The sequence below is a fragment of the Prionailurus viverrinus genome, chromosome E3 (assembly GCF_022837055.1).
Source record: "Prionailurus viverrinus isolate Anna chromosome E3, UM_Priviv_1.0, whole genome shotgun sequence".
Taxonomy (NCBI): domain Eukaryota; kingdom Metazoa; phylum Chordata; class Mammalia; order Carnivora; family Felidae; genus Prionailurus; species Prionailurus viverrinus.
In genome coordinates, this window is record NC_062576.1 from 38,811,202 (window position 1) to 38,835,404 (window position 24,203).

Sequence of the window (24,203 nt, forward strand, 5' to 3'; positions counted from 1 at the left end):
TCCCTAATTAAATGAGTTTTCAGAAATGGGCACTTATAAAGAAATCCCACATGGGTCCTCTGTAGATTTTTTAAACTGTCTATACTTAGGAGCCGTGTGTTCCCCATTATCCATCGCAGGTTGACATCCTCTGAATTTTACTAGTTTTTCTCTTAGACTACTGTGTTTGGTGAACAAGACACGTACCTAATTGTGTGTGCTTTGCCTTCACCTGTTAGCCTTGTTTTCAGACCGGGAGCCTTTTCTTTCCGTGACAAAATGGCAGACTCAGGTTAGCACTTCCTGTGGCTCAGGTCTGCCCCGTGCTCCGCGGACCTGCTGGCAGCGAGCAGCCGGTGCTGCCCACTCACCACCCTCTGCACCCCTGCCCTGGTGGCCGCTGACATCTTCCTGTCTGTCGTCTTATCAGCCTAACTTAGAAACCACCCTTCCCCCTGAAATACGTGAACTTCATTCTTGGGGACTAAGGATGTTTTATTTATAAACCTATCAAAATAAATCTCAACAACCACCTCCATACAACATTACTGTTTGTATTTCTCCATAGGGAATGTGCTTTTTATTTAGCCTTATTTTATGTTTCTTATTTATAAATGAGATCCCTGTGTTATTTTATGTTCTCTTTTATTTAATTCAAACTCCATTAGGTGAGACTTTGAAAATTGAGAATTCTGGTGGTGCTTCCTTCCCTTAATGTTTGCTTATTCCTCCACTACCTCCACCACCTCTGTTCCTGCAATTAACAGGATAATTATATGTTCTTGTTCCATACGGGCATGCACTCCTACTCGTATACGTGTTTATCTGAGTTCCAGCCTTTTACGATAAATGCCAGTGGCTTTATTGGAAGGAGTTCACTTAAAAAAAATTTTTTTTTTAATATTTATTCATTGTTGAAAGACAGAGAGACAGATTGCGAATGGGGAAGGGGCAGAGAGACAGGGAGACACAGAATCCGAAGCAGGCTCCAGGCTCCAAGCTGTCAGCACAGAGCCGGACGTGGGGCTCGAGCTCACAGACTGCAAGATCATGACCTGAGCCGAAGTCGGCCGCCCAACTGACTGAGCCACCCAGGCGCCCCAGTTAATTTTAAAATGGGAGGTTCTGTGACTTAGGTAGAAAACTTCTGGAAACTAGTTTTATATCAAAATGTAGAAAGCCCTGCTGTCCCATCTCTGCATTCTTGGTGGGAAGTTCTTTGTGTTTCTGCTCAATGCTGACTTCCTCTGGGGTTCCTATTTTAATTCTTCAGTTCTTTGTGTCTCTTAGGTTAGTGTTGAGAAATGGTAACATAAAAGCGTGTATTGGTTCAGCCGCAGAGTTTCACGTCGTTTATGCTGTGGTGTTAACAAAGATGATGATCTTTGTCTCTCCACAGCTTTCCCAGGCAGCAGCCAGCATCGATAACCGGGTCCCTACTCCTTCCTCGGTGGCCAGTGCCGAAACCAACTCCCAGCAGCCAGGACCCGAGGCACCGATGCTGGAGATGAAAGCAGAGGTCAAGACTGAGGACACTGAGCCTGATGCTAGTGAATCCAAGGGGGAGCCGGGGTCTGCGGTAGGTGCCGTTCCCGGGCGTGAGCGAATGTGCAGCACGAGTTGTCCCTAAAGTGTCCCAAGGGGAGATGCTACAGGCCCTCCGTGGACAACCCTGCCTTTTGTTTTAATATCCTGCTTGATTACGGGTTCAAAGAAGGTACAGATTAAAAACAGATTGGTTATTTTCAGGTACTAGGTATAGGCTTCATTTTATTTTGCCAGAAATGAAGAGTTCCAGTTTATATCTTAAATGACGGGATCATCCAGTGACATGTCACCACGGCTCTGCAGAGTCCCGAAGGCACAAGGGCGTGCTCACGCACGAACTCGCCTGTGCCAAAAGTTGAAAACTAGATCCAGCCCCACAGACAGGTTTTGTTTGGCCCACGAAATGTTTTTAGAAACAAGGAATTACAAATAATACTGGATTTCTGGCTTTTCTTTGAAAACCTCAAGCTCCCCAGCACTGTGCTCGCACTCCCGTGGTGGCAGTCTGGGTGGGAGCCCCAGCCGCAGCCTTTAGATGGGGATCGGGCGCCCCAGTTTGCCAGAGTCTCTGCTCCTCTGCCAGCTCGCACGCCTCCCGCTGCACCGTCTCTCTCACCTCCCTGGCCCTCAGAGCGATGTGGCGTTTGAAACTTGGCCCCAGTTTTCAAGGAGAGTCTTGTTCCAAAGTAGGAGTTCCTCTCTGTACAAGCACTGAGCAGGTCATGGGTGCGTGGGGGCCACGTCTTTTACGCACTCTGGCATGTACAATTGTTACATTAGCACTCCAATTGCAGTGGTGCTGTATTAAGGCAACTCACCCGGCCCCAGGTGCTCCACTCCTCCCCGAGGAGAGGAGCGCATGGTAAATGCAGCGCTGAGCAGGGGAAGGTTTTGACAGGCCCGGATAGATTGTTAAGAGCTTTCCGATGAGGCTGAGTTAGAATAAAGGTTTTTGATATTCGTACATCATTATCTGTAATTTTGTTTCTTTTAAGATGATGGAGGAGGATCTGCAAGGATCTTCTCAAGTTAAAGAAGAAACAGACACAACAGAACAGAAATCTGAACCGATGGAAGTGGACGAGAAGAAACCGGAAGTCAAAGTAGAAACTAAAGAGGAAGAAGAGAGCAGCGCTAATGGGGCCGCCTCTCAGTCAACATCTCCTTCACAGCCACGCAAAAAAAGTAGGTTGTGTTTCCTGAACTTTTGAACTGTGCTGCTTTTCCACCGTGTTGTGATCCCACACTTGTGGGCTAGAAGCTAAAGCAGAAAAGTAACCGCCCCTCCCCTTACATCTTACCTGCCTGCCCTTCCCCCCAGTCTTACCTCTTCAGAAATGACGACAGCGAGCTGGACTCTGGCCTAAGGACCCACAGGGTTTATGGGAGGAACGAGAAACGGGCCACGGCTCTGAGAGACAGGCCAGAGGGGTGGGTGCGTCCGAGTCCTTGCACCCGCCGAGGAGCTCGGGCTTTTGCCTGGCGAGACCTGTACAGCCACTGGTAGATTTGAGCAGGAGGACGCCCGAAAGCCGGGCCAGGGAAATTCTCACCGAGGCAGCACATGTGTGCGCTGATATGGATGGGAAGCGGGGTGCCAAGAGTCAGGGTGCAGCGCAGTGGGCCCCAGTGGCCTGGTGCAGCGGGAGGGGCGTGTGAGTGAGGATGCTCTCTGCCCATTGGAGGTCCCGAGTAAGGAGGTTAACGGGGTGTTGGAACATTGTTAGGTGACCCTTGGAGATGGGATGTCGCTCAGAAAGATAAGGACTGCATGTGACACGTTTGGGAAAGACGACAGAGATGTATCGGAGGCTGACATTCTGTAATTTTGCTAGTGAGAGGGACCCTGGAGATAATGGGCTACCAGAAGCTTTCAGGTCTCAGGCCCGTTTATACTCCTAAAAATTGAGGGCCCCAGAGGTTTTGTTCGTGTGGATTATGTCGCTGTTTATTCTGTCGGAAATTTAAAAATACGTATTTCTCTAACACACCTGTTCCATGGCGTCCATGAATAACATATTTTTATGAAAAATAAGCTTCCCAGAGCAAACATGCTTAGAGTCGTGACACTGTTTTCTTTACAACATTGCGACTCAGTCTGGCAGACACGGCTGGACTCTCCTGTCTGCTGCTACCAGCTCTCTTGTGCTGCCTCGTTTGTTTCAGTTCATTGGGAGCATTCTTGTTTGATACTACACCAAAACTCAGTGAGTGGAAGTTTCACAGAGCTCAGTTGCAGTGTGCAGCCTGGGTCCACAGCAGCACTGAAGGTGTCATGCCCGGTGACATTACAGTCCGTCTGTTTGCCTTGTGCTGTGAATGAATCCTTTACCCCTGGCGGGGTGGGTTGTTTCATTTTTTAATAACGCGATCCTTTGGTCATCTTGGAATTCGGCTTGCTGAGTTACGCCGATTTTCCAAATGTCAGCATACTTCACTGTACGATATATTATGTTTATTTTATTTTTGAGAGAGAGGGAAATAGAGCGCCAGTGGGGGAGGGGCAGAGAGAGGGAGACACAGAATCTGAAGCAGGCTTCAGGTTCTGAGCTCTCAGCCCAGATCCCACCCTGGGGCTCGAACCCATGAACTGTGCGATCACGACCTGAGCCGAAGTCAGATGCTTAACTGACTGAGCCACTCAGGCGCCCCTTCACTGTACACTATTTGTTTAAAATCACATTTATTAACATCACTATGAATCTCTTCAAAAAAAAGTCTTGGGAATTTTGAGAGGCTGTCAAATCAAGCTCACGTGGCAGGTAGAAGTTTCTCCAAATTCTGATTTTGACCTAAGTCCAAATTTTATCATCGGCAACAAATACTGTGTATTGTCCTTGGTGTAACTGGCCCATTTTGTTCCTTTTTGGGAGAGTATCTGCCACATACCCAGATCTGAATACCTGGAGCTTGTCTAGCGGTCTTTTTCCCAGTCGTACTGTTCAGAGCTGAGAAAAGCAGCCGCTTCTGCGATCGGCCCCACGCGCACGAGCGCCTCCTCCCGGGGCATTGGCCGCACACGGGGAAGTGCTTGACGCCCGCTTCCTGTTCGGTGCTGCGAGATCAAGACGCGTAGCCAAGGGTTGAGATCCTTAACAGTAATAACGTTTACTCCTCGACTGAGGATGTCGTTGAGTGCGGCTGCCGCGTTTTCCTCTGTGTGCACAGCAGTACGGAGCACGGTGACGACTGAGTCGGGTTTGGTGCCGCTGCCTGCGTGGTGCTGCGGCACGAGTGATGTTACTCGTGGTTCCTTTTGCTTGTTCGTGCAAATGTCCACACGGTGCAGCAGGAGGATGACGGCCTAGTGTTACTGTGAAAATCATTTTATGTTACGAAAGTAAACAATTTCGGAGACCCTTGGAAGGGGCTTAGAGCAGTGCTAGAACTTTCTATGACGACAGGAACATTACTTATCTGTGCTCTCTGTGCTTGTCACCAGCCACACGTAGCTCCTGAGCACTTGAAATGTGACTGAGGAAGTGCTGGCGGCTGAAGACAGGAGTTTGAAAATGCTTTTCCCTCGGCATAGGTGTCTTAAACAAATGTGTAGTGAGCGAGTAAATGAGTGATGGACCCAAGTGACCTACGTGTGAGCTTGCCACCAGGAGGGGATGCAGCCTCCAGCAGGGGGCAGCGCGCTCCCCATGAAGAGCCAGATAGTCCCTGTGGGCTTTGCGTCCGTCCGATCGGTCTCTGTTGCAGCCACTCTGTTTCGTGGCCTGAAAGCCGCCACAGACAGAGCAGAACTGCATTCTAATAAACCTTTACTTCTGGAGACTAACCTTTGATTTCATGTATCATGAAATACTACTCTTTTCTTTTTTTCCTAACCATTAAAAAGCATAAAAACCAATCTTAGCTCCCCAGCTGTACACAGGAAGGCAGCTGGCTGGACTGGGCCCGTGGGTCAGAGTTTGCTGATCTCTGGCCTAAGAAGAATGCAAAAGCTGTTGATTAACTAAATAATTGTTTTCTTATAAAGAATTACTCAAAGAAAACCAAACGCTACTCCATTTCTGTAAAGAACAGAACAGAAGAGAAGGGGTTAGCCGAAGGCAGGATGTGTATTCTCGTGAGGCTCCTGTCGGGCACATCCGCTCCGCAGGCCCAGCCTCTGCGCACAGAGGGGAGTGGTGCTGGGCCGCCAGTGGTCCCCACTGCGGGGCGGGGTGGGGCGGGGCGCGGCACGACCTGAGCACTGCCGCCTGAGCCGCCTCTTGCCTTCGTGGGTTGTCACGCACATTTTCCTGGCCATGAATACTCATTGGGTTTTGTGCGAACCTACCATCTTGAATGTATTTGGCAGCTGGTGTTCATCCTTGGATTGGTGACAACGGAAAGCGTAGTAGGAAGTGGAGTGGCTGAGGGGTGGAGAGAATAGCACAGAACTTTGGGGGAAGATATTTGATTTGGTAGCTCTCTTAGTGTGTACCTTTGTCTGTGAGGTTGGAATACAAAACCGTTTGTCTCAGGTGCCTGAGATTACCTCAGCCAAGGACAGAAAGAGTGTCACCAGAGGAAGAAAGGCCCCTTCCAATAAAATGGCTTTATTACCACCCATTGGCTCAAGCAGATTTGGGAGTTAGCTTCATTTTTGGTTCAACACAGTTTTAATGTTGGAAACCCTTTTACTGAAGAGGCGAACTTGTCAGTGTGGTATTTGGTCTCATGACGTAGGTGCACTTTTAAAACCCCGTTACTGTATTTGCAGAAGCCCCACACCGTAGCTTTAGAGTGTCCACGGCCCCTGCTGGGAATGGGGGCCCTTGCAGGCCTCGTGGCGCGGGTGGCCGTGGGGATGGGGATGGCTGGACCCTTAGAGAGGCAGACCGGGCTTCGATTTGGAATGTGGCGGGTGAGGAGTCTGCGTGCCTCGTGAATGGTGTCATCCCCTGGTTTTTCTACCCGCAGTCTTTAAGCCGGAAGAGTTACGCCAGGCTCTGATGCCAACCCTGGAAGCGCTGTACCGCCAGGACCCGGAGTCCTTGCCTTTCCGGCAGCCTGTGGACCCCCAGCTGCTAGGGATCCCGGTAAGTTCACGTAGTGACAGTGTAACCGTGCCAGCGTAGCTCCCGGGTGTCCAAGTTTCACCTCAAAATTGGGTGGCATACCCTTGTTTGGAAGATTTTTCGCCTATAAAAAAACTTCTCTGTCGAATCAGTAGCACACCTTTCTTACACACCTTTGACTCACTGGGTGGGGTGTGTGTTTCCCCACCTATTCTGTCTGCCCCAGGGTCCGAGGTGGGGGAGCGCACCGGGGCACACCGCCTGCAAACACACGGCCCCGGGAGCCTCACTTAGATTTGGGGCTGTGTGTGAGCCTTCGTCTCAAAGGCTGGTTTTAAAGAAAGAACTGGTCATCATCAGTTGGAAAGCACCTGGGCCTCTCATTTTGGTATCTCTGGGTCGTCTCGCAAAGGCCATAGTGACCCAACAGATTTTTTTTTAAGCAGTGTTACTATTTTTGTTTCTGTTTTTGTGTTTGTCTTGGAATTTCATCTTGCTTGCCAGGACCAAGAGTAAATCTCTAGAAAAACATATTGTCTGATAAATGTGCTTACCATTTTAATTCCGTGGTTTAAAATCCTTACTTTAAAATTTTTCGGGGCATCAGAGTGTGGCTCAGTCGGTTGAGCATCTCACTTCAGCTCGTCGCTAGCTCACGCTTTGTGAGTTCGAACCCTGCATCTGGCTCTCTGCTGACAGCGGTGGAGCCTGCTCCTGCTGTGGATCCTCTGCCCTGTTCGCTCTCTGCCCTTCCCCCACCCATACTGTCTCAAAAATAAATAAACCTTTTTTAAAAATAAATTGTAAAAACCAAGGAGGTTTCTATTAACATCTTTTACCCATTTTTTATTAAATAATTTATTAATATTATTTTTCTCTTTGCCTTTGAAATAATTTGGTCACACCTGACAAAACTAATTACAGTTTTAGATAATTCAACCAGAGAAAGGTCAGAGGTTATTTTCTTCTCATTTCCCATTTGTTGCTATTAGAAATGGAAGTTGTTCTGGTACTTCCTGTTTCTGTTTTGTTTAAGATAAAGCTGCTATGCAAGGCTGGCATTTAGTATTGGGGGGATCCACTAGACTGAGACTTTTTTGTCTTTAAGGATTATTTTGACATTGTCAAGAACCCTATGGACCTTTCCACCATCAAGCGGAAGCTGGACACGGGGCAGTACCAAGAACCCTGGCAGTATGTGGATGACGTCTGGCTCATGTTCAACAACGCCTGGCTCTACAACCGGAAGACTTCCCGGGTCTATAAGTTCTGCAGCAAACTTGCTGAGGTCTTTGAGCAGGAAATTGACCCCGTCATGCAGTCCCTTGGATATTGTTGTGGGCGCAAGGTACAGTTTAGACTTTTTTTGGAAAGTGAACTTTGCCAGTTAAATTAGCCAGAGCAGGTATTATGATAACATGATAGACTCCACATTGTATCCCACCTGTGTTCTGGGAAGGACCCGGATGGAGTCTGGGCATTTGTAAAACAAGTCGATTGCCTGAAGCCGTGTAATGGGTGATCAAAGCTAGAGTTGCTTACTGGGGAGGACCTTGGGTTATGCCTTTCTGGCTGCTCCTCTGTACCTTTATCAATGTGTAACAAATGTCTTTTGACGTTTATTCTGTCACATGGAATCCAAAAATGTCTTTATTAAACAGCTATGCAAATTGTTAGAAAACTATACCATGTACCAATAGGAATATCTTCCTAGCTGAATCTGACAGCTCTTCTTAGTGAACTAGAGCATTGTAGGACAGTCACTGGGATACGTTTTTAGTATTTTCTCCTTTGTTTTTGCAGTATGAGTTTTCCCCACAGACTTTGTGCTGCTACGGGAAGCAGCTGTGTACAATTCCTCGCGACGCTGCCTACTACAGCTATCAGAACAGGTGAGCACCGAGCCAGCATCCTGGCTTATAGGCCCAGGACGAAGGTCTCAGGGCGAGCAGGTCCGTCCGAGTATAGCCTGGGTTATGTCTTTTCTGGAGTTCTAATGAAATGGGCCACTCTCCGTGCTGCTTAGTCACTCAGGCCCATGATCTCTTAATTTGAAAGCATGCTCTTACACGGTAGCAATTGAAGCTCCTGCTTGCTGCACTACTTGAGTCAGGAAGGTTAGTTCTTAAGCTGTGGTCTTTCCAAAATGTAACCACCGAAGAGTCTGGAGTCCATAGTAACTCTAATAAGGGTTCACATACCTTTTTGAAGATCTTAAGTGGAAACATTGTATTTTATTATTTCACGTGTAAATATTTGCCTATATAATTTGGGCCGGACGGTCTGATGGAAAGACTTACGTTGATGATATTTCATTAAAAAAATAATAAAAGGAAAAGTAAATAAAAATGAATAAAAGCTTTAGACTTAAACTTTTTTTAAAATTAATAACACAACACTGAATGAGATCTTGCATTCTTGTTGAGTTCTCCCCATCATAGGATGGCCATTTCAGGGTTTTGTGAGTGGTAGTTATCCTGGAGAAATATTTGCCATTCTCTTAAAATGTGGGGATGGCTAAATGGGTTTTCTGTCTTAAGTAAAAGAGAATGAAAATAGTATTTTTTTGTTGTTAATTTGCCACACACAAATACAACCTCCATAGTTTTGGGGCCATTTTGAAAATTGAACTTGTCTGTGTCTCCTGTGTCAGGCAGCCACATGTTGCCATAGCACGAGGGCATCCTCCCTGGGGGCACAGGTTGTAAATCTTGGTCACATTCATTTACCTTGCCTCCATTTGAGGAATAGGCGACCAAATTTCTGTGACCAAGGTTCAGCTCTGTGCCTGTTCCTCGTCTGTAGGCTCAAGTATTAAATGTCAGTATTAGGGTTTGATGTTTTGATGATTTGATCTTGTCTGCTTCTAGTGATTGCATATGTTCCTATATTTCGAAATAGAGGGCTTTTTGTTATTTGTTCAGAGGTACACGTGCAGGCCTCAATAATATTTAGTTTTGAAATTACCTGTGTTCTGATGATTTTAAAATACTTCCAATTTTTAAAAATATCTGATCATATTTATAATTAGTAAATCCCTTCAAAATTCTACTTTAAAACAAAAGCAAAAACTATTGACATAAACACGTCTCAAAAGAAAGATTGCTAAGCCTTGCCCAGCCTGCTTGTTCGAGCACCGTTCAGTTAGAGTGAGGTGCTGGAGTGTGGCCTGTACCCCATCCTTAACGTTAAAAATACGTTAACATCAGGAATGTAGTTTCTGTCCTAGCTTCCCTTTCTGTCGGTGGGAGACAGTTTGAAATAATACCATAGTTCCTTCTTGATGGAATCTCTCCTGTACTGACAAGTGCTCTTGTGGGACTTCTGGCCCTTTTAGCTACAGTTCTAGCCCCCTGACCTTTGGCATGTCCCATAACGTATGAAGTTTTACCTTCTTGTTCATGATACAAGCACAATAACACCTTCCCTAACAACCTCGGTTGTCAGTCTCCGTGAAACGATGAACAGGAATTCACTTTGGAAACTTACGTGCCAAGCAAAATAAAGTTGGGAAACTTTAAGAGAACAGATTTCAGTTACCTGTTTCCTGAAAAATGCCCCCGCTGCTGAGTGCCCAACGTGGTTTGGGTCTAGAAGGAAGAACAGACAGCAGGTTGCTTGCTTCCATTTCTAAAATTTGGGGGCCTTTTCATTGTTGTTTCACTGTTCCTATGTCCTTTGGGACCCTGCCTTTACTGATTTGCTCATTTGAGAGCAATTAATTTCAATAGAACTGATAGGATCAAGGCACACTTCTCTCTGGCAGGAGGTTACTCGGGGAGCACAGCCATGGGGTTGTTTGGGAAGATCTGAGATGTCCAGTTTTATTTTTGTGTAGAATTTCATCTTTACTGAACAAAAGTGTTTTTCTTACGAGTAGAGACAGAAATAAAGTTCTGGCCTAAAGCGTAGGCATCCCGCTCCTTCACTGAATCTTGCAAGGCCTGCTTCCTAGGACACTGTGCTTGCAGAGACTAACGTGCTGTAATGCTAAGAAAGCAGTGGCCTCACTCCACGATGAACATCTTAACTGCTTAAGTTTTTATTTGCATCTCTGACTACTTGTGAACACCGTGGTGTTCTCACAAATAATTGTTTTGGCACTCCTTGTCCTAAACTGGGCACCTCGAGCAATAGGATGTCCTACAGACCACTTGAACAAGTGAAACTGATATAAACTAGCATGTAAACCCGTCTTCACTTGTTTCCATGCTTTGAATATTTGAAACTCATGTTGGGAAAACTTGTGTATAAATTTTTCAGATACTATCTTTAGATATCCCAGTTATTTTTGTATACTATTATGGTACTTAAAACAATCTGCATTTGAAAATTTACTCCATACATTAAATTACCCTTACAGAGAAACTACGCAATCATATTGTGCTAATTTTAGGTACCCACATGCACATCGTTGTTGGATTACGTGAAGTATTTCTCCTTTGCAGTTCCATGTTCATCTGGTTGCTTTCTTCACACAAGGCAGAGTGTCAACGAGGCTCTTAAGATTGAAAAGTGACTTTCTGAACCATTCTGTATTTTTAGGGGGAATAAAGTTTGGACTAGGTAATAAAGGGGGGGACAGTGTGGCATTCCAGTGTGTCCCCCAGTGATTGCCAGGGCAGTTTCAGCAGACTTGACCAGTGGGTGGCTGTGCCCCTTCTCCAGACTGTTGCCGCCTCTCAGGACCCTTCTCAAACCCAGCACGTTCGATTCTCCAGTGTCTCCACTTGCTTTGGGACACACACTGTTTCTGTGCCTCCCAGTTTCCATCCCGGAGGTGCTTTGGAGATCCGGGTTAGTTGCCCATGGAGGGTGTAGGCTTCCAGCATCACTGGGGTCTGCCATTAAGGCATCAGGGCTTTGCTCCGGGCTAGTTTCCTCCGCCGGAGAGTGATGGGCTGATGGTTCTTGTTTCCTGGATGTCGCTGGGCTTGATGTCCTGCTTGAATAAGGGCTAAGAGTCTGTCCAGGATCTTAAAGCCGTTTTGCCTCACGTGTAACTATTGTGGCGATTTCACTTCCAGACCAGTTCCCCTTTTCGCTAGCCGGCGGTAGCTGTATGCTTGATCATAAAATGAATTGGAACACTCAATTCCAAGTTTTATTTTTATTTATTTTTATTTTTTTAAATGTTTTTATTTATTTTTGAGACAGAGAGAGACAGAGCATGAGCAGGGGAGGGGCAGAGAGAGAGGGAGACACAGAATCTGAAGCAGGCTCCAGGCTCTGAGCTGTCAGCACAGAGCCTGACACGGGACTCGAGCTCATGGAGTTTGAGATCATGACCTGAGCTGAAGTCAGACGCTCAACCGACTGAGCCACCCAGGCACCCCTACAAGTTTTATTTTTAAAAGAGAAATAGTTCATGTTGAGGGGGGTATCTTTTTTGCATATTGTTCTGTTTGCCCCTGAATTGGTTTATGGTTTCTGCACTTTAATTGCCAGTGACGATCACGCCCTCCTTCACATGGAAATCCTGTTTACCACGTGACTTAAGGCTCTGTAAGAACATTTCCAAAATAGTGAATAGCCAGCATCTTGTTCTAGTTGATTCAGAAAACAAAACAAAACAAAACAAAACAAAAACATAGATGTAGATATTTTTAAACAGCAATATTTATCTGTTTGTTCTTGCTCAGAGTTTTTACTCTTGGCAGAATTCATTGATTGGATCATCACAAGTAGACTGGTCCCGGGAAGAAACTTTCATTAATCCAGTTCCTCCCCACAGTGAGTCTGTCATGCCTTCATCGACAGACGGAAAGATCGGACCATTTTGAGATGCTGCACTCTGAAGTTTTGTGCTTTTAATTGACTCTGTGTGTTTAGTCGGTGAAGTCCAGCAGACTGAATGGCTTAGTGTGTGTAATTAAGACTAGAATTAGAACTCGCCGGGGACTGATGTGAGCAGGAATGGAGACAGACGGCCGGGTGGGGGCCTGCGCCTCCGTCCTTGAAGGCGTGTGTGCGCGTGCGCGTGCGTGAGTGACCCTGCGAGCTGCCGCGTCCCCTGCGCGTGTCCGTGCGGTGTGGCACTCCGAGTCTCGTCACAGTGTCTTTAACACTAATCCTCTTGGCATCTTGTAGACGTAGTTTTGAGCACTAAAACCGCATTTTGTTGTGCTGCTGCCACTACCTTCTACTCATCCTTTTCGCTTGTGAATTCACCTCCATTCGGCTTGTTTATTTTTACAGTATTCTTGTGTGCTCATCTTGTTTGATGCAGCGTCAGCCTGCACTTCTGTTGATTTCTCATTCGTCTCCTTTCCAAACATTTAAGAGTTTTTATTTTAATTGTTCTTCTTGGATAGCTTGAGCCCAGGCTTGTATTATCTTACAAGAAATTGGGGTGATGGATAATTTCTCAAATGCAGATTGTGCTATAAAGATCAACTTTCCAAATTTGCTTAACTTGGATTGTCACCAAGTCAGAGCAGTCAATCACTGAGGATCTCAGATTGGTGAATGATTGGTCCCAGTACCAAACAGTTTAAACCAAAGCTTTAGAACTGAATTTTCAAAGTCTTTGAGATTGATTGTTCATGGATTTACATATATTGTATTGTTTATACAATATATCACAGTTTTTTTTCTCTGTACATTCGTACTGATAAATGGCTGGAAAGTCTTTGACCCCGACTGCATTTCTGTTAAATGTTTGTCCAGAATATGGATTTGGTTTCATTCGTATTTTAACTCATTTAACGACGTGATTAACGTGAGAAAAATAACAGGAAAAAAATTAAAACCGGTTCTGCGTGCCCAACATTTTCATACCTTTAAAAGATCTGGCTTAATACCGGAAATAAAATCTGTGCATTGCTGTCAAGCATAAATTTTCCGTTTTGAAAAATAATTGCTTTTTTAAGGCCTTTGTCAGACTGTTTTGTTCGAAGTAAAACTTCTCCATCGCAAACCCTGGAGTTATATTTGATTTTCTCTGAAGTAATAACAAAATTCGAACTCCTAAATTGAGGCTCCTTGCAATTCTAGTATTAACAACTCCTTGAAAACGTTTGCATCTCGGAGCTGGCCCGAGCCCAGCCGTTGTTAGTGATGATGGCCTGTGATGTGTGCAGTGAGACCGAATGCTAATCAAGCTTTGCCTTGGCTTTCTGCTCTGTGTTGTCTCGGTGTTTGCGTCTTACCTTCATGTCTGTGCTATTTGTTCCCTCCCCTGTTCTCTAATCCTGCCCTTCCCCACCTGCCCCTGTTCCTTCCATTGTCCTCACTGACCCATCAATCAACCAACAACGCCCCCCCTTCGTCGTGGTGATCTGCCCTGCTCTGATTGGTGGCTTCGTTGCTTGGGTGGCTGTGTGTTATGATGGACCAGTTCACCCAAGTATGGCCTTCTTGCTGACAGGTATCATTTCTGTGAGAAGTGTTTCACAGAGATCCAGGGGGAGAATGTTACCCTGGGTGACGACCCTTCACAACCCCAGACGTAAGTACTATGCTGTAATTTTTCTCGGGGTTGACTCGTAATTGTTTTGTCCCTCTTGTCCGCGATTAAAAGGGAAGCACCTCTTCCATTTTGACTTCCGGGTGATGTGTTTTTTCATATTTGCCACGCCCGCGTTGCTGCGTCAGAATGTAGCTCTTCAGCTAGACACGGCTGCCACCTCCACATTCTTCCCTCCTCACAAGACTGTGACACCCGTAGCCTCCGCAGCAGTGGACTGGTCTCTGTTGACCTCACTGTGTCTCTTCCTTTAAAACTCCTGCTTTTTCCTGGTGGTGGTCCTCCTCCCTTTGGGGAAATTGTAAATTTTCACTTAGACCTAAGAAACCAGTTCCCTTTGACAGAACTGGCAGTGACGAAAAACGAATCGTGTGTACATACCCCGTCTTTAGCATTCTTCCGATCTTCTACTGAACTGTCTGTCCTCTAAGCTGCAGAGCCTGTGACGGAAGGCAGTGAGACCCCGGAGGGTAAACCTGCCTCCTTGTGGCTGGAGGTGTGGCACTTGCTCCAGCGTGCACAGGCCTGAGTTGGTCCATTCATTCCTGCACTGAGTTCACCTTTTCCTCCCCAAAGCTTATCCCTTGATGGAGTTCACCTCTGAGCGGTCACATAGAATGTGGCCAGAAGAGGCGAACCCACCAGTTGAATGGTCAACTCGTGCACGTGCTTGAGATACCGAAAGCCTGCCGGCCACCGGGTCTGCCGAGGGCTGCCAGCATCTTGTGGTTCTCTCTTTTCTCCTGACTCTGTCATGACTCCTGCCCTGCTAGTGTGACTGTCCACCACCGGTGGGAAGGCTTCTCACCCAAGCAGTGGCCATGGACTCTGCACGTCAGCTTTACTTTATCCAGACGCAGAACAAATCGTGGCCACTAGTGAGACATACAAACTGACATGACAGACCTTCTCTGCATTCAGTTTATTTTTACGTCCCTTGTAATTCTAACACTTTGGTCCAATTTCGTGGTTAATAATTGGCTTATATAACTCTGTGAATCAGAGATAATTCGCATATACACTGATCATAACAAAAGGACCGTATAGAAACCAAATACTCAGTTCTTTAAAAATAAGTCAAATATCCCCAAGTAGATGCTGATCTTGTGTCATCTAATTCAGTTACCATTACAAGAGTTGATCATGCCAATTATCAGTCAGATCCAGGAGTCATTCACCGTACAGATTGAATTGACAGTTTATAGTTTTGGGTCTCAACACGATTTTGGCATCATATTTTGACTAGTCTTAATTAAATCTTATAATAAGTCCTGGTGATAGTTGGGAGGAAATATCCAAGGCAGATAGAGAAAAACATATGATAGTACTTTCTGTGGAAATAAGTTTTATACTTGAGATTTCAGCTGACCATTATTTACTTTTTATTTGAAAAAGTAGTTATAAAATAATATCCCACAGACCCTGTAGTTCATGCTCAAGAAATACATTTAGTTAATTAACAGTTTTCTTTCTTCCCTTTTTTTTTTTTAAACAAGGACAATTTCAAAGGATCAGTTTGAAAAGAAGAAAAATGATACCTTAGATCCTGAACCGTGAGTAGATAAGCGATTTCTTTCTGACTTTTGGATTTTAAGCTTCAGATCGGGAAAATCCCTCCTTGTGACGGGCCTGCAGGAGAAGGCCCCTTTGGAATGTTGGGAGTGGGTTGCCCTGGGTGGGATTCTCTGTGTGAAGTTATTTCAGATATGCATTCTTTTTACCTCAAACAAAATATGTATGTCTCTGCAGCATCCTGTCCCGTTCCTGAATTTTAACAGCAATGACATCAGATGGATGCTTTGGTTCTCTCAGAACCTTTCTGCTAACTCCGTCGTCATGGTTATTGAGAGGCCGTTTAGTGTGACTCTTTAGAGACTAAAGATATGAATATTTGCTGGGGTAGCACTAACACCTTTTAAAGGGAAATTTCAGAAAGGAAACTTTTTAGAAACGACTGTTTAAAAACGAGTAACAGGAGGCCTGGCGTATGTTCTTGCCACTTTGGTGTATTTCCAAAGGCCATTGTCAGATCCTCTTGTTGTCTCCACTGGTCAGTGAGGATGCTTCTTTTGCAAAGTTTGCTTTGCGATAACCCCTAAAGAGGCTTCAGAGTTCCTTCCATGTGGCAGTGTCTCCAGGTCCCTAAAGCCAAGTGCTCAGAGCACCCCAGCGTGTGGAGGTGCCCATTGTGTTCTGTTGCTTCGGTGAGCACAGGCTCCAACACCATGGGATGTTTGGGAGCCGAGAGATAGGTCCTCCTTCCCTTGGTCCCAACGCCCCAGCTCTGGGGGCGGGGGGGTGGGGGTGGGGGTCGAATGCTGCAGTGGAAGATGGAGACTTTGCACCAGGGGCTCATTTTGAAGGGTTTTCCTGTTGGGAGCTCACCCGGGCTTTCCCAGCAGCAGTGCCCAGGCAGTAGGGGAGGGCACGGCAGCTACTCGAGCTCCAGCCTCAGCACAGTGCCTGGTGCGTGAGGAGGCTGTGCCCCGTATTTTTCATCACCAGTGGATCGTCTGTCCTGATGTTCTGTGTCCGTTGTTCACATTATGTGAACCTCCTCTGCACTGGGTGAAGGGCCACTTACACTGTTCTTTGACATACGGATCTCCTCTGTGTGCCCTGGAGGTTTTGAAGGACTTCATTGGTTTCTGCTGTGGAAAGATCATCCTGGATCTGTGAGGTGGATTCACCAGGCCAGGAAATGACTTTGCTTTCCAGTAGGAAGCTAGTTAAGAGACTCAGAGCAACAGCTCAGGCAGAAAGTAGAAGCTTGACCTAAATAAAGGAGCACCTCTTGGTAGGAGAAACCACACTGTGCGGGTGAGGAAGGGGACCATCTAGGTGGCCGCTGAGATGCTTGTGCATGAACAGGAAACATGGGAACGGGAGCCAGCCACGTGGTTAATAATGGTTCGTGGGGAGAGGATGAAATTGAAAATTGATAGAATGAGGTCTAGAGCATAGTTTTGTTGTTGTTTATTTTGAGAGAGAAAGAGCACAGGTAGGAGAGGGGCAGAGAGAGGATCCCAAGCAGGCTCCGCTCTGAGAGCAGTGACCCTGACACGGGGCTCAAACCCACAAACCGTGAGATCATGGCCTGAGCCGAACGGAAGAGCTGGACACTTAACTGACTGAGCCACCCAGCCGCCCCTAGCACATACTTTTTTCTTTCTTTCTTTCTTTCTTTCTTTTTTTTGATAGTCCTCTTCCGTCACATGGGAAAACATTGAGAGTGGAGTATCTTTGGAGGGGGCACAGAAACAGGGAACTGTTGCCTGGTGACCCTTTAAATTCCTAACACAGAGTATGAGCCCCACTGCTGAGGTTTCAGAGAAGGAGCTGGTTGGGGGCAAGGCAGCACTAGAGGCAAAGAGCAAGGTCCAGACGGAGCAGCCATGGGAGGCGGGGGGTGGTGGTGGCGGTCACGACAGCACAGGATGCTGCAGAGTGCTGGCAGGCCATGAACTAGGCACTCGTGCTGCTGTTGTACACAGTTTTGCACATGTGTGTCCTTTCCCCGTCCTGACCAAATAGGAACAGAGAGGCAGAGTTAGACTGGATCCATGGCTGAAGGCTTGCTCAGCAGGGGCAGAAGAGAGATGGGGGCCCAGGATTCAAGGCAGTGTCGAGAGTGTACGTCAGGTTACCGGGCTCAGCATCAAGGCTGATAGGAAGAGCTGGAACTTAGCAGAGTTGGAGGAGGTGTGGTGCCTTCTAGTCCTCAGCATTCCTCCATACGTAAGGTGTGGTGGTGGTTAAGCGGGTGGCTGAGGAAACAGGTTTGCGCATCCACGAGTGTTGGCAACTAAGATTCCTGGCTGAGGTGACAAGCCAGGTGAGCCGCAGTGGGGGCTGGGTGAGTAGCACCTCGCCCCTGCTGTCCAGTGCTGACTCGAACAAAGGCTGTCGCTTGCCAGTCAGCTTAGCGCTTCCCACCTTTGTGACTGACTCGGAGCAGATGCTTCCTGTACCTCGGCGTAAGAGCAAGTGTTTCTAACGTGCAAGTGTTGTTCTCGGTTATTTGAGTCTGTTTACACATGTGCAGGCACTGGTCTTGGAAACGCGTAGTAATATCAGAAATACTGGCCTGTAAAATGCGCCTCTTTCATAGCAGTTTTTGAAAGTGAAGTTTCATTTCTGATTGCAAAGGAGATTGGGAGAAGCAAGGCATAGGCATTTGTACAGGGAAGTGGAGGAGCCCAGCTTTCTCACAGAAAATATTGTGCCTGTGCATTTTTAAAATACGGCTGAATCAGAGGTGCCTGGCTGGCTCATTTGGTACCGTGAGTGACTCTTGATCTTGGAGTTGTGCGTTCAAGCCTCATGTTGGGCGTAGGGAAAGGATAAAGTAAAATACAGCTGAAGCAATCAGCAGAGGCATTCATGAGTGCCACAGACACTGGAAGTGATCAGAGGACAAGGTGTGAACGTGGTACCCAAGCTTCTGCCGACGGCTCCCTTGGACAGCTCCCTTGTATGTTTCCATGTGCATTACAGCACACTCTCTTTGTCTTCCAGTTTTGTCGATTGCAAGGAGTGTGGCCGGAAGATGCATCAGATTTGTGTTCTGCACTATGACATCATTTGGCCTTCGGGGTGAGTAATTTCCTGGTCATTTCCTGTGATCTTGGGAAAAGCCTTTGCGCGAAGTGGAGGGAGGGGCCTGCAGTGAAGCCGACAGCAGCTCCTTCTCAGTTTGTGTCCTCAGCGTCTGCCTGCTGGGACTGTGGGCTCAAAGCACTCTGCCCCTTCACTTGTGAATGATGCTGCCAGCAAAGCACTTAAGCCGCATGTCTTGGTGGCGAGACTATTTTATGCGATCTGATCACACCCGTTCTTTTACAGCTTCGTGTGCGACAACTGCCTGAAGAAAACTGGCAGAACTCGGAAAGAAAACAAGTTCAGTGCGAAGAGTAAGTTGTGGAAAGGTTTTTTGTTCCCCCATCTGTGCGTGAGGTGCTTGTTCCCGCTCCCTGGTCTTCCTTCAGCCCCTCTCAGTACGTGACTGTGGGGTACATTTGTCCGGGGGTCTGTGCCAAGTTCACTTTCTAGCACCGCTAAATGGAATCATTGGGCCTGATCTTTGCCTGAAAACCGGATTTACGGTCCGTTCGTGCTCTACGTGAAAATTTAGAAAGCTCTGAGAGAAAATGCGTCAGCAGATCCTTTTCAGGTAGCTCAGAAATCTGACCCCCGCCAACACACACATAGACACCCCACTCTGGCATCCTGTTGTGACCAGCACGCTCAGCCCTGGGCCACACGGGGCAGTTGCGTGGCCCTCTCTGCTGGGACTGGCAGAGCCTGGTCTGCCTGAGGACTGGTTATGCGTTTTGCTGCTGTGTTTAGGGGGCAGCTGGTGTCCTTCCACAGTAGAGAGCAGCCCGTTGCGACTTGAAGTTCAAGTCTTCATGGGTAGTCTTGACTCTTTTGGAGATAGCCTCCTTTTCCATCGTGATCTTTGTCGACCCGGTTCTCGAGGGCTAGGAGCCCCTTGCACAGCGTGTCATTCCCGAACTGTCCTTTGCCGAGTTCACAGCAACCCCGAGTAAAAAAGCCACCTGCAGCAGCGCCTTGACAGCCCACTTGCCCGGTGCTCCCCAGCAGGGCAGACGGCTAGCACACTGCTCGAGGCATCCCCAGTGAGAGCCAGGGCCTCTGAGGGGCAGGGAGCAGGAAAGAGAGATCCCTTGCCGGGGGGGGGGGGAGCAGGCCAGGAGGAAGCCACTCCAAGGGCTTCCCAACTCAGTGGTAACAGGTAAAGACTGTTGTTACCAAAATGCACAATTATCCTATAACTTAACCTCGCTCTTGTAAAGCCTATTGAAATGCCGATAAACTCCCAAACTGTTGTAATGCTTTTCTTTAGCTCAGGGTTTCTCAGCTGAGCCACCATTGACATTCAGGGCCCCGATGACTCTTTGTTATGGGGGCTGTCCTATGCTCTGTAGGAATTTAGGAGCATCTCTGGTTGCTACCCACTAAATGCCAGTAACACTACCCCCGCCCCCCTGAGTGGCGGCCATCAGAAATGGCCTTCAGAAATGCCACATGTTCCCCCGGGGCCGGGGGCACAGTTGTCCTCAGGTGAGAACCCCTGCTTTAGAGCGTCTGTTCTGAGTGAGATCGCTCAAGCAGTCAGCAGCCTAGAAACACCTTGCTGGACCAGAGCCTCATGACCAAAGCACAGTTGCCAGGAGAGCTGGGCCTGGGTAGGAGAGCAGTTGCGGCTGGTGGCGGAGGGGGACAGAAAAGCCCAAGAGCAGGCCTACGAGGTGAGCCTTAGCGTCAGAGACACATAAGACTGAGTGACAGAAGAGGACCTCGGAAGTCTGGCCACCCCTACACCCCTTGGCGCAGACGTGTGAGCACAGCCTTTGCGAGGGTCTGTAGGCTGCAAAGGACAGGCTGCCGCGTGTGCAATTGTGCCAGCCCCGTACCTCCGTCGAGTCAGCCACTATCCCCCGGGCCCCTCCCTGCCTGGGACCGCGCACGCAGCCCAGCCGGGTAGAGGGAGGAAGGACCACTGGAGACGCCCCCGAGCCAGAGCCCCTGTGCAGGGTTGTGAGAGGCCTCCCTGGAGATGGGGCGACCCCGACGTCAGAAAGCAGACACCAAAGGATTTGAGCCCGTAAAGGGACAGAAAAGTCCCCGTCACGTGGTTTGGGTGAAAATGCACATTGAAAGCCTGGGGGAAAGGGAGACTACGATTCAGGACGTTGGTTTCTAGACTCTGCATTGACACTGTTACCCCCGTATCCCCCAAAGTTGTCTGCACGTATGTGTGACGACGTGTGTGCGGCAGGCCCCGCGGCATAAGGCGGGCCCCCGGGAAGGGAAAACGAGCGGGAAACTGGGAAGCGTAGCGGAACGAGGTAGAACTGTGCATGACACACAGGGAGGGCGTGGCGCTCCCCGAAATCATTCCTGTGGGGACCGCCTCTGCACGAGCAGCCCCTCTTCTGCCCAGGGGACCCCTGTGTTCACTGGGGCTCTTCGGAGGGCGCCTCTCCATCTTCCCAGTGGTCCTGTGTTGTCTCATTTGAAACTTTTTTTTTAATACAGGTCATTCAGGTGATTTGAAGGAAAAAGTAAAGACCTAACTTTAAAGGTTTATTCTTCCGTTTGCTATTTGAAAATCACAGTGTGAGGTCCTGTTTTCACAAGGGAAGGGCAGACACTGGACCGTGGCAGGTGGCCCTTCGTAGCTGTGTCCTGCCTTTCAGGATTGGAAAGCGCCTTGTGAGGGGGACAGGCCGTGCTCAGCAGCACAGGGGCATAAACACGAGGGTCCCCCCCGCCCCGCCGCCACTCACAGAGTAATGAGGCAGCTGTGCATGCCGTGTGTCTTCGCCAGAGTGTGGGATAGATCATAAATCCGCTCTCCCCTCATTGGTGAAACTTGTCAAGTTCTTTGTTTTCTGTGGGGGTTTTTATTTCCTGGTCATGGTAGTTTTTTCATTTTAAATCACTTTTACGGAGGTACAACTTACATACAAGAAAAACTCCACCATTGCTGTGTTTATTGCACAAAAATGGAATTTAGAAAGTCCTTCTAAATGTTCCAGATACTTCTTAGTAAGGAATCTTATAAAATCCCAGATAACTTTTTAAAAATATTTCTCATTATGTAGTATTTTAAAAATCAATGAATATAAAGAAAATTATCAGCGTTAACCTTCTGTAGCTTTTTCTTCTAGTCTTTTCCCCTTGTGCAAAGAGTTTTTCTGCTGTGCCCAGTGTTCCTGTCACAGTGGCCACGCCTGGGGCGTCCCCGGGAGAGAGAGGGTGTGGAGGGGGTCTAGGGCTGATGTAGGTAGTGATGCCCTGTGGGCTCCCATCTGGGATGCGTTCCAAAGGCTGTATGAGGCTGCATGCGGGACTCCCTCGAGCTGGGCAGGAAGGGGAGAGGTATGCCCTGCCCTTCGGGGAAGGCAGAGTTCGTGCAGTGTGGATTCTGGCCATGGGCAGACTTGTGGGGGCACTCTCACCAGGGCCTGGGCACGGGAGGCAGGAGGTGGGCTCAGTGGGGCCCCTGTGTGTGCTCCCTCTGCTTTGCCCCACAGCCTTTAGTCTGCCTTTGTGGCTCTTCTGCCCTTGTGTCTAGAAAAAGATGGAAATATGTGGGCATTTAAATGATAGCACTTGTCAGCGTGCGGAGTGCCTGAGGTCCCAAGTCCACCTTTCCCTTATGAAATGCTTACCACATAGGACAAGCTAGTTCCCTTCTGGATTTGGAAAACGTTAATCCATAGAGTGTCAGACTGCACTGAAAGAGAAAGGTGGGTTCTCTGGCTTCAGCCACCTTCCCCACAGCCCATGCGAAGCCCCCTCACCTGCTTGCTCTGGACTTTGCAGGACTACAGACCACGCGATTGGGCAACCACTTGGAAGACCGAGTCAACAAGTTTTTGCGGCGACAGAATCATCCCGAAGCCGGGGAGGTCTTTGTCCGGGTGGTGGCCAGCTCAGACAAGACTGTGGAGGTCAAGCCTGGGATGAAGTCACGGTTTGTGTGCACATGTTGTGCTGTTTTCTGAAGTGTTCTTTGAGGGGTCACCGTACCTGGTTAACAAAAGCCCTGCTTTCTGGCAAGGTTTCAGGGCCTGGCTGGCTCAGTCTGAAGACCACGCAGTTCTTAATCTCGGGCTTGTGAGTTAGAGCCCCACATTGGGTGAGGAGATTACTAAAAGATTAAACTGGGAGTTTGTAGAATTTAAAGGTTTTTCAGCATATAATGTACAGTGAGCCCTTCTCTCCATATTCCGCATTCATTAGCGGACGTAAAATTTCTGACTGAGACTGTGTCACAGAGAATAGGGTCACAGCTTGTCTGCCTGGGCTAAGCACTGGGGCCAGCAGTCAGAGGAGGTGACCAGGCCTCCTGCTCCTGTGCACGGAGCGGACTCAGGGCCGAGGGTCTTGTTTGTAAAGCATCCGGGAAGTGATGACACGTGCAAATCTCAGGCTCTTTTATTCCAGGTTTGTGGATTCCGGGGAAATGTCTGAATCTTTCCCGTATCGAACCAAAGCACTCTTTGCTTTTGAGGAAATTGACGGAGTGGATGTGTGCTTCTTTGGGATGCACGTGCAAGAGTACGGCTCCGATTGCCCCCCTCCAAACACAAGGTAGTCATCGTTGTCGTCGTCCTCCTCCTCCTCCTCCCCCTCCTCCTTCTCCTCCTCCTCCTCCTCTTCTTCTCCGGTGCGCGTTAATGGGCCCGTGCGGCTCAGCAGACCGGGCCCCCAGATATTGTAGAGAAGCCATGTGCTTCAGAACTGGCTTTAAATCAAATAAGCCACGCTTAACTGACCAAGCTGGTTAGTGTAGTTTAACCCTAAGCCAATGAGAAGTGAAGGGTTTTGATGACTGATGAGAGCCTGTTCTATGTTGTGAGTACTCACGAGTTCCGGTCCTGGTCTTGCCATTGTCCCTGTCTTACCTGGGGCAGGTGAGCCCACAGAGAAGGGCTGGGGATTCCTCCACGGGCCCCCACCTTGTAACCTCTATCCAGAGTTCTTTCACGCTCAGTCAGGAGTCCAGGTGACAGGGACTTGGAGGTGGCGTTTCTTAGTCTGCCCCGGCCTCTCCCTGGCGGTCCTGGTGGGCAACCTGCTGCTTCTCGGCTCAGCGATGAGTGAGATCATTCATTGGCAGTGGTGGTTGGTGATGAGAGTTTTCTTACATCTTGTCTGTGGCCAGTGTAACTGCTACAAAACAGAATTTGTCTCTGGAGCTTTTTGGATGTTGGTGTTTGCTTTCAAGTTTGGGGTGTATCCTGAACTCTGAATTAATTTCTTCCCGCTTGCCCTCCCCACCCTAGGCGTGTATACATATCTTATCTGGACAGTATTCATTTCTTCCGGCCCCGGTGCCTCCGGACCGCTGTTTACCATGAGATCCTTATTGGATATTTAGAATACGTGAAGAAATTGGGGTGAGTTTACTCCACTTTATTCAGAACTAATAAAAAATCCAGCTTTAATTTTTACTGTGTATTTTACGAAATAACATGAGTATTTTTTTTCCTAAGTCATACGTATTTTTCTTTTAACGTCCTTAGATCGATGGTCTCCCAAGGCCCCCTTCCCTTGGGGCCATGCAGATCTGCCTTCTGTGCCCTGCTCTTTTTTCTAATTTTCTTAATTTTATTGAGGCATATTTTATGTATCACAAAGGCTGCCTATTTTAGGCG

The 24,203-nt window shown here is 47.9% G+C and overlaps 1 protein-coding gene across 3 annotated transcripts in view; it reads left to right on the top strand.

The window, feature by feature from the left end:
• Positions 1 to 24,203, top strand: part of CREBBP (CREB binding protein) — a 126,814-nt gene that overhangs the window by 92,363 nt on the left and 10,248 nt on the right. For all 3 annotated transcript variants that reach the window (XM_047837595.1, XM_047837598.1, XM_047837597.1), the window contains 12 exons: positions 1,379 to 1,558; positions 2,523 to 2,712; positions 6,442 to 6,560; positions 7,648 to 7,887; positions 8,343 to 8,431; positions 13,909 to 13,989; positions 15,504 to 15,560; positions 18,526 to 18,603; positions 18,853 to 18,920; positions 22,366 to 22,516; positions 22,990 to 23,136; positions 23,832 to 23,945. In XM_047837595.1, the coding sequence (XP_047693551.1) occupies positions 1,379 to 1,558; positions 2,523 to 2,712; positions 6,442 to 6,560; positions 7,648 to 7,887; positions 8,343 to 8,431; positions 13,909 to 13,989; positions 15,504 to 15,560; positions 18,526 to 18,603; positions 18,853 to 18,920; positions 22,366 to 22,516; positions 22,990 to 23,136; positions 23,832 to 23,945 (1,514 nt within the window). The remainder of the gene's footprint in view (positions 1 to 1,378; positions 1,559 to 2,522; positions 2,713 to 6,441; positions 6,561 to 7,647; positions 7,888 to 8,342; positions 8,432 to 13,908; positions 13,990 to 15,503; positions 15,561 to 18,525; positions 18,604 to 18,852; positions 18,921 to 22,365; positions 22,517 to 22,989; positions 23,137 to 23,831; positions 23,946 to 24,203) is intronic.